This window comes from Astatotilapia calliptera, chromosome 18 (genome assembly GCF_900246225.1).
Source record: "Astatotilapia calliptera chromosome 18, fAstCal1.2, whole genome shotgun sequence".
In the NCBI taxonomy this organism is placed as follows: domain Eukaryota; kingdom Metazoa; phylum Chordata; class Actinopteri; order Cichliformes; family Cichlidae; genus Astatotilapia; species Astatotilapia calliptera.
Genome location: NC_039319.1, coordinates 26108231 through 26118384, shown reverse-complemented (window position 1 = coordinate 26118384; position 10154 = coordinate 26108231). Strand labels below are relative to the sequence as shown.

The 10154-nt window shown below is 42.4% G+C and overlaps 1 protein-coding gene across 13 annotated transcripts in view; it reads right to left on the bottom strand.

Annotated features, from left to right (window-relative positions):
* Positions 1-523: 523 nt before the first annotated feature.
* The window catches only part of tnk2b (tyrosine kinase, non-receptor, 2b), a 56062-nt gene continuing 46431 nt past the window's right edge, over positions 524-10154 (bottom strand). For 5 of the 13 annotated variants that reach the window (XM_026148707.1, XM_026148709.1, XM_026148708.1 and 2 more), the window contains 7 exons: positions 10011-10102; positions 9605-9649; positions 8841-9274; positions 7492-8727; positions 5874-5969; positions 2897-3027; positions 524-1798 (listed from right to left, as the gene is read on the bottom strand). In XM_026148707.1, coding sequence (XP_026004492.1) covers positions 1792-1798; positions 2897-3027; positions 5874-5969; positions 7492-8727; positions 8841-9274; positions 9605-9649; positions 10011-10102 — 2041 coding nt within the window. In that variant the 3' untranslated portion in view covers positions 524-1791. Of the gene's footprint in view, positions 1799-2892; positions 3028-5873; positions 5970-7491; positions 8728-8840; positions 9275-9526; positions 9650-10010; positions 10103-10154 lie in introns of those variants that run through there. The other 8 variants (XM_026148704.1, XM_026148705.1, XM_026148706.1 and 5 more) reach the window with 4 other exon arrangements.

Below are 10154 nucleotides of genomic sequence, written 5' to 3'. Positions count from 1 at the left end.
AAAACTTATTTCAAAGCCTCTTAATTTTTCAGGTTGTTATGACTCTATGTTAAGCTTTTTTATTCTTTTTTTTTTTTTCTTTCAGTCGCATCCTTGGAGATTTGTAGACATATTGAGCTCTGGTTTGGACCAAAGCCAGAGCATATGTGCAGTCTCACACATGAACACACATATTATGTGTTTTATATGTAATATAATGTAATTCAGAAAGAAAAATAGATATTTTGGCAAAGACAGTTTAAAGAGGAGCACCACAGAGATCACGGGAGTTAACTAAAAACTATGTAAAGCACTGCTTTCCAGCACTGGTTACTTTTGTAACCAATACTTTTATGTGGCCAACCACACAAAAGTATTCAGTCTACCTTACTGTAGATTTTCCTTCCTTTCACTGGTGTCATCCCCACATACTAAGAATAAATATCAGGAGGAGCCCAACTGTTCCCTGTTAACTGGCTCTGCTGCAGTGACAATACAGTCAAAAAAAAAAAAAAAAAAAAAAAAAAAAAAAAAAAGAGAGTACCATGTCATCGAGCAGTCAGTTCACCCAGAGCAGACGCGTCCTCTCAGTATTAAATTATTACCCCTAAAGCTGCTGACCAAAATATCACAGTTGTGGTCTTAAGTGATGATTATGGGATGGGATCTGTGCCTTGGGGTAAATTTCACTACACCGCTGATATTAGCTGCCGGTGTATTCTGGGTGCACGGAGAAAACCGCACGCTGGCAGGACTTTTCGGTTGATGTGCAGGATTCTGTGTAGGCAAAGTGCTTAGAGGGAAGAAATGAGGAAAGACTAAACCTTCAGTGAAGAAAGTTTCCACTGGATGGGTTTGTTTTTTTTAGCCACATGTGGCAATAGAGACAGAAGAGAATGAAATATTTTTAAAAAGATGGTGTCACAAGTAATAGAAATAACAGTCTTCTCTCATCTCTGAGGACTATGTTCAAGATATATTGAACAATATTATACACACATGCATGCCTCCTCATAAAGAGCATATTGTATATACCCTCGAATGTAGGTGTACAAGTGTACAAACTTCTTCTGCCGTCCATGAATTGTCTTGATTCGATGCTTATCTCCATATTTTCACTTTCCTTTTATGGGCAGAATAATCTCCTGTACAATACAGAGTTGTCAGCCAATTAAGTGGCTTATTTTATTGTGCTTGGACGTTTCAGAGGTACTGTGCGAGCTTTCACAAATTATTTTCCAAGTGATGCAATAGCTGCTAATACAGGAGGTTTAGCTTTAAAGAACTGTACGCACACGGTACAGTTCTTAGGTTCAGTGCTGATATTGTACATCGTGTGAGCTCTCCAGTAAACTGTGCATTGCTTTGAGACAACACAAAGACTTTTTTTGTTTTTGAAAGTGCTCCTATGTATATTGCGCTAGCCATCTCATTTTGGCCTCTTTACATTTCCTTTCAAACCATTTCTTATTCTATGCAAGTAGCTCACAAGACGACGTCTGAGTGTGGCAGCACCCAGAATCTGTGAGACGTTTCAGGCTAACCCGCTGGTCCTGAAAATACAAGTACAGTCATTTCTTGCCCTTGGGTGGGCACACCAAAGTAAAAGTATGACCCTACACATCCATGTTAAGTACAAACACAGCCATAATGAAGTTTGGTATTTTGTGCTTAATTTCTGAGTCTCTAATACAGTCTTGATTGGAAGTGTGACTGAACCAACAGACAAAAAAGGTCAGGAGATGATTCATCTCTGATGATGTTTTACTGCGGATGAAGTTCCAATCAGAGCTCAGCAGCTTGAGATTTCTGTCACCGTCTGCAAACAGAAAGAAGCTTTAGAGGTGGGGAAAAATGATGAATCATGAAATGTTAAGTGCTAATCGTCTTGGACAAGACTTCACCTTTTTTGGGGCTTTTAAGTGAGATAAACACTGTGCTGGCATTAAGGAAGAGTTACAAGCAGGCGGGAGATTCATCTAAATAATGCAACACAAAGAGCTATTGCCAGTTGGCTCCCACTTCTTTCACAACCCCCCCCCCCCAAAATACTACATATTTGAAGCAAATGTAGACAAATATAGAGCACCATTTAAAATCATGTAAACAAATCATTTCAGTTTGTCTCGTCCTATCTATTAGATGTGTTTAAATCAGCATAAAAAAAATTATAAATCAATGTTTGAACAGCGAGCATCAGTATATCAGTCTGATTGATCTCAAAAAGCACTTCAGTGCCTGTTGCACACAGCTCCTTTATCAGGCATGAAATGCTTCCCCGCTGAGGGAAACGGAGCACACATGTTGATAAACCTGCGGGACGTGCAAATGTCCGCCACAATTATCTTTATCAAATCACATTCAAATGGTGAACGGACTGCTACAAAATAGCTCCCTCTGCTGTTTGAAGTCATGTTATTGCAGCTCAACTCGTGCGTCGTTATTTTTTTTAAGGGCTTACACCCCCTCGCCCTCCCCCCTTCCAACACCTCCTAAATCTAGAAGCCACATATGAGCCTCTATCTCATTAACGGCACATCAGCATTGCATCACAATACTGCCTGCTTACATTTTCCATATATATACTAAATAAATGTGCAGTAACAATCTCAGCAGCTCCACTAGGAAGCAGATTTTAATTATATGTTTTACAAAGAGATACGAAAAATAGCATTATGTCAGCATAAAGTTCCTATTAAAATTCTAGTAACAATCTCTAGAAACTATTAAATGAGCATCAATGTCAAATTGAATGAAGGGAACTTTTTTTCCCCCTCCAGTGTAGACTCTTGCTCCTAGATAGGGTCAAGGAAGATGAATAGTAATTGCTGGGCAGTAATATAAGAGTACGGTCCATTCAAAGTAATATATGCATTCTGGGAAGTCACAATCATTGCAAAATCGTAGGAAACACTACCTTTGCCTTGTTGTAGATCCATAGTTATCCAGCATGTGAGTGCTGGCCACCTCCAGGTTCCAGTCACACATCTCCAGCAGCTTTAGACACTCTGATCTGCTCCTCAGGCCCAAACAGAACAACTGTTCTACCTGTAGAGAGGCAGGTCACAAGACATTGTTCAAGTGACCAAAGAGTTATCAAGAGGGAAAAAGATGGGACTGTTAAAGAGAGTTCATGGTGAAGAACTTTCATCTTTTTTACTGAATGGAGTGCCAGTGAGTGTAAAATTATTTCTGTCTTTGTACAAGCTCAGCTTGTTCAAACACATTCCTGTAGCTTAGCAGAATCTGAACCACGGGGATGAGTTTTTTCTGTGTCTCACAGACGTTTCCACCACCATCAAGGAACACTCAAGTGTTCCCTTGTGTCTACTGAAGTCCTAACAAATTGTCCATCCTGCCACGTTGGGCAAAACCACAGCCAGTTAAAACGGTGTTAAAACCCACCCTAAACATATCAGAGTGTCTACATGCTTTTTCATTTGTAGCTGCTCACTGCAACTTTTCCTCAAGGATGAATAAAGTTCTCTTATCACATCTCGATATGAGCCTATAGGGTAAAAGTGTAACTGACTGTGTCCATTTGCAGATACACCCTGTTATTACACAAACGACTGACCTGAGACTTGATGAACCCGATCTGGTAAGCACTGAAGTGTTTACCGCTGAGGTAACGGATTTTCATGCAATCTTTGTTTTGATGGCCTGAGCAATAAAATGTTTTGTTCCTTTTACAGTGGGGCAAAAAAGTATTTAGTCAGCCACCGATTGTGCAAGTTCCCCCACTTAAAATGATGACAGAGGTCAGTAATTTGCACCAGAGGTACACTTCAACTGTGAGAGACAGAATGTGAAAAAATAAATCCATGAATTCACATGGTAGGATTTGTAAAGAATTTATTCGTAAATTAGGGTGGAAAATAAGTATTTGGTCACCTCAAACAAGGAAAATCTCTGGCTCTCACAGACCTGTAACGTCTTCTGTAAGAAGCTTTTCTGTCCCCCACTCGTTACCTGTATGAATGGCACCTGTTTGAACTCATCATCTGTATAAAAGACACCTGTCCACAGCCTCAAACAGTCAGACTCCAAACTCCGCCATGGCCAAGACCAAAGAGCTTTCGAAGGACACCAGGAAAAGTATTGTAGACCTGCACCAGACTGGGAAGAGTGAATCTACAATAGGCAAGCAGCTTGGTGTGAAAAAAATCAACTGTGGGAGCAATCATCAGAAAATGGAAGACATACAAGACCACTGATAATCTCCCTCGATCTGGGGCTCCACGCAAGATCTCATCCCGTGGGGTCAAAATGATCATGAGAACGGTGAGCAAAGATCCCAGAACCACACGGGGGGACCTGGTGAATGACCTGCAGAGAGCTGGGACCAAAGTAACAAAGGTCACCATCAGTAACACACTACAACGGCAGGGAATCAAATCCGGCAGTGCCAGACGTGTTCTGCTGCTGAAGCCAGTGCATGTCCAGGCCCGTCTGAAGTTTGCCAGAGAGCACATGGATGATTGCAGAGGATTGGGAGAATGTCATGTGGTCAGATGAAACCAAAGTAGAACTTTTTGGTATAAACTCAACTCGTCGTGTTTGGAGGAAGAAGAATACTGAGTTGCATCCCAAGAACACCATACCTACTGTGAAGCATGGGGGTGGAAACATCATGCTATGGGGCTGTTTTTCTGCCAAGGGGACAGGACGACTGATCCGTGTTAAGGACAGAAAGAATGGGGCCATGTATCGTGAGATTTTGAGCCAAAACCTCCTTCCATCAGTGAGAACTTTGAAGATGAAACGAGGCTGGGTCTTCCAACATGACAATGATCCAAAACACACCGCCCGGGCAACAAAGGAGTGGCTCCGTAAGAAGCATTTGAAAGTCCTGGAGTGGCCTAGCCAGTCTCCAGACCTCAACCCCATAGAAAATCTGTGGCGGGAGTTGAAAGTCCGTGTTGCTCGGCGACAGCCCCAAAACATCACTGCTCTCGAGAAGATCTGCATGGAGGAATGGGCCAAAATACCAGCTACTGTGTGTGCAAACCTGGTAAAGACCTATAGTAAACGTTTGACCTCTGTTATTGCCAACAAAGGTTATGTTACAAAGTATTGAGTTGTATTTTTGTTATTGACCAAATACTTATTTTCCACCCTGATTTACGAATAAATTCTTTACAAATCCTACCATGTGGATTCATGGATTTTTTTTTCACATTCTGTCTCTCACAGTTGAAGTGTACCTCTGGTGCAAATTACTGACCTCTGTCATCATTTTAGGTGGGGGAACTTGCACAATCGGTGGCTGACTAAATACTTTTTTGCCCCACTGTATTTGTACAGTTTTATTTTATAAAGGTGTTTCTGCCAGTTGTGTGTATGCAGTACTTTAAGACTATGGAACCTGACCTTAAAAACAAACTACATCCCTTTTGCTATTGAGCTTTTTTACTTTTGTTATTTAAAATGAATTAGTTTGAAACTTTACACTGACTTTTTTTCATCTTATGACAAAGTAAAGATTTAAATAAACACCATTAAAAATAAACACCGAACAGAATTTTCCATTTAGGGTTTGTAGCCATACTTATTACTAATGATCCATATATGCAGTTATTACACTTTACATGCATATAGTCATGTGCAAATTGGAAATAACGCCTTTCAAAAATAACATTTCAATATGCAACAACACTAGAAAAGGGGAATAAACAAAAATTAATAAAAAGTCAGTAAAAGTATCTCAAAAAACTAAAAAAAAATGACTGAAGCTTAAAGGAACATTTTTCCTTCTCACTTTTTACCATTTTCAGGCCTCCATACAACACTACTATGAGTTAACCAGTAACATATAATTTCTGAAACAACTCAACAGTCATAGTGTGCCAACTATGGCAGGAAATGCATTAGCTTTCAGTAAATGCACAAACCTTTAGATAATGCACAGCTTGCTGGACATTCCAGTTGTGGTTCTGGAGGGCGGCCTGGCACTCCTCCATCGTCACACCGTGAACCGCCTCCTGCACCTGAGACACACAACAACACTGAAGTTTAAACCCCCGATTCCTCACTTCTTGTTTTTTTGGGGTCTCAGTAATCTTTTGGTATCTTTTTCTGATGAAGAAATCATCTAAGATTAAAGCTCCATGTACATCCTTTAGGTGAACAGTGGATTTACTGCTAAACATGATAAGAATCTCAGCTGGATTTAAGCATCGCTGCACAGATCAAGTTTTAAACGTTCACATCTCTTTTCAAAAACCACCTTAAGCCTGCTCAAATTTCAAGAAGATAAGTCTGACACAGTGTTCCTGTGTGTACCGAGACTGTGGCAGCATAATCACCAGGTTTTTTTTGTCAGTACTTCTCTTCGCATGAACTTGATTGAAACCCATGTTAACAATTTCATGTTACCAATCACTGCAGTTTTACGCAGATATTACTAGTAAACTCATAAGGCGCTATATACATTATATTCTTATAATACTCTGTCTTGCACTGAACTCCCCTGCAATGCAGCTGAGATAGCTCACATTCTTGCTGCACTACTTTTTGCAGCTGTATCAACTACAAAATGCCAAGTGCCTGAAAGCCTTCAGAGTTCACAGCGCTTCTGACTCCAGCCAAACTCGAACAGCGCGAGAATCAATTGACCAACCTAAAGAAACAAATGAAACTTTGAAGTTTCTTCTTTGAAATCTGATTCTCACCAAATATTTATATGGCCTTTGTCTCATAACGAATGCTAGTGTATTTTTAACAAGTTATGAGAAAATATTTGAGAATGCAAAAGAAAAAGCTTAAACATGTATGCTAACAATTTTTCTACTAAAAGGCATATAAAACATTCAATTTCCAATTTAATTAGTTACATTTGATGCATAACACATTAATAAAGATTGCCTCCAGTTGTAAAATTACACCGTTTCTTAATTTGGTTGTCACGATGATTTGAAGGCGAAATAGAAAGTTGATCTTTTCAGAATCCTGCCATTAAAAGCTGCTGTATCACCTTTAATTCCTCACTCTTGCTGTCAGTGCAACAGGAAAGGAAACACACCGCCGTACACCCACCATGCTCTTCCTTACAGAAAGTATTTAAACAATGAATATGGAGCTCCAGAAAACAGCATTACAACTGAGAGGAATCAAGCAAGCCAGTCATGAAATATGCACTGCAGACTATTTAAAGCCTGCTTCTTAGACCGATGCTAATGAATTACACCGAACAATGGGCTCATATTTTAGTTCTTTGATGTGTGATAAGGGATTTAGGATAAGGATTGCCTTAACAACAGTGATACTGAACTACAAACAGATGACTATCTGCTTAATATTTCTTACCAAATGACAAAAAGTAGCATTAAGAAGAACAAGGACAAGTATATGTAGCAAGCAGCACATCTTCCTGCAGGGGTTTCATATCCATCATGGCCAACCTCTGCACTTTCAATACAGATGTAAATCATTAATAACTTTCAGTGTTTTAAGTACTTTGCAGTTCAAATAACATTTTCTTAGAGGCACTTCATCCATCTTAGACCTTACCATCTTGACCCTATCAGCTGAGTTCCCTCCTCCGTCTGTCCTGGTACAGAAAGCAGTGACTGCTGGTGCTGTCAGCCCGTCTGAAGAGACGCGAGGAAGACTAACTGAACTCTTCATCCCTGACCGTGGCCAACCCAGATTGCTGTTATTATTGGAGGAGAAATTGGCTTTCAGGTCCCCACCCGGCTGGACCAGCCCCTGCACCTGGGTGTGCCCCTGCAGTGTGTGACTGCTGACCACCATTGGTCTGACCGTGGCTGTGTTGGCTTGCCGTACATGCTTTTCTTCCACATCGTTGGCAGGAAGGCTTTCAGCCTCCCTGAAGAAGCGATCGAATCGATCGAGATACGGTGGCCTCTCTGGCAGAAGGTAATAGTGGGTGTTACTGACTTTACGCCCGTCACGGACGATAGGCAGGATACAGGGGCCCTTGCTAGCAGCGTCCTTCCCCTGCACCTGGGCCTGGATCACTTTGGGTGCAGCATATTTGGGGTCCGAAGCAAAGCTGTGTGTAGTAGGCATGAGTTTACCCGGAGAGGTAGAGAGGTAGGAGCTGTAGGTGTGTGTGGGTGGGCAGGTTGTAATGGCAGCCTGCATTGTGTTGGGGCTGACAGAGTAAAGCCTCTGCTGGGGGGAACCCACTACCAGACCCATTGGGCTTGGAGTTCTTGATCCAGGCTGAGACAAAGGGTCTCTGGGAGGGATTTGAGGTGGTCGTTCCTGTCCTGCACCTGAAACGTTTTCCGTGGTTTCAGTCGGCACTGGAGAAAGGGAGAGGTCCCTTGACCAGCGGCCAGAGGTGTAGTCACCCTTCTTTATGGGGCGAGGGGGGATGGGAACTCGTGGGGGGATCTGGGGTCGGTCCTCGTTACAGGAAAGGACACTCTGCTGTTGTCCCTCATGGGTTTGGAGACTTTGAGGAGTCTGGGGACACGAGACTGAGCTCTGCAATGGCGAGCACGAACGAGGAGCACTTGCTGCCGGTACATTGAGCCTCCTCATGCACTCTTGTTGAAGTTCTTGAAAGATCTCTGCAGACTGTGAAAAAGAGGTGGACAGGCTCTGGCTGTGCTTGCTGGGGAGAAACAGGTTGTCTTCCAGACCTTGTCTGTCTGAACCTCTGGAGACTAGAGCCTCATCATTGACCTTCTGCCCAGAGGACAGAGTTTCTTCTGGATTGCGGCCATCACTATGCTCTGCCTCATTCTGCTGCTCCGAGCTGTTGATGGAGCTCACCTTTCGGAGAAAGAAACAAGCTCACTGTAATATTACTTCAGGCAACACAAAGACAAAATAATTCCACTTTTATAAAATTTTGACACAGTGTTAAATGTATTGTGTAGCCCTACCTCCATATCATCCTCATCTTGTGCTACATCGTCATAAGCTGGGGGTGGGGGTAATGGCCGTGCATCCCAGTCCACTACTGGCGTAGGGTGAAGGGGGCGGGGCAATGATTTGGATGGGCTTTGAGGTGGAGTCCTGTCCAGGAGATTTTCTGCTTCCAAAGCCAACTTGGCCAATAGAGGAATCGGAATTTCAACCACGGGAGAGGGGGACGGTGTGGATATTGGGTACTCTTCCCCAAAGTCAATGAGGGACACTTCACTGTTAGTGTTCTGGCCTGAGCCTAAAGTCCTGCAACCTCCCTGTTTGGAAGCAGAGACCCACACGGCCGGTTTAAGTTTGAGGCCTTTCACAGAACCCGTTTTGCGAAGTGATAATCTCTTTAGTCCCGCAGAGGTCAGATCCTCCTCCTCATTTACTGGGTCATAGGAAGGTTCTGGAGATGAAAACACAACATATTCTTGATGCAGTTTAGAGATCATTGACACCAAGGTTGTTTAAGATCACTTAATACCACTAAATGCAAGACACACAGCTCCAAAAAAACTCGCCAGGTGTGACTGGAGAATACAATGCACAGCAAGGACACTGCACACCTTTTAGAGGGACAAAGGTGTAGAAAAGAACGGGGGGGGGGGGGTACACTGCAAAGACAGGTAAAGAAAAGATGAAAAACTCTGAGATGTACCTTTGAGGAGTGGAACTAGGAGGGAACAGAGGGGGCAGGAGCAATGGGTGAAGAGCTGCTGAGAGAAACCAGACTTACTCTTGATTAACACTGCTGGTTGAGGAGGGCGGGGAGGAGGCTCCTCTGGGGAAAATAATAACAGATGCCACCAGCGCAAAGGAGAAACAAAGAGGGGAAGAAATGACAGCAGTAAAAGATATTAAGATAAGAATAAAAACAGCAAGCGCCATTACATCTGAAAGCTTTATTAGGATAAAAGCAAAGCGAGCTCTTCAGTGTCTTTTTGCACAGCAGCAGCAGATCTTGAAATTTCAACCAGCAATGCATAATGGAAATAAGAAGAAGAAAGAAGCACTCTTTAAAAATTAGGAATATGATCATCTGCTCAGTCTGTCACTGAACTGAAGAGGTATTGAGGCAAGCTTTTTGGTAACAGTTATACATCATACAGGTATACATTTCTATAAAGAGCTCTTTCACTCACTTTTAGCTCGTCCTGCTAGCTGTGTGGGCTGTGCAGCACTGAGGTCCAAGCCCAGAACGTCAGGAGGATCCATGGGATTCCCGAGGTACAAACTGTCGGCAAGAATGAGACATGTTAATGCAGGAAACATCAGTGGACTGCATA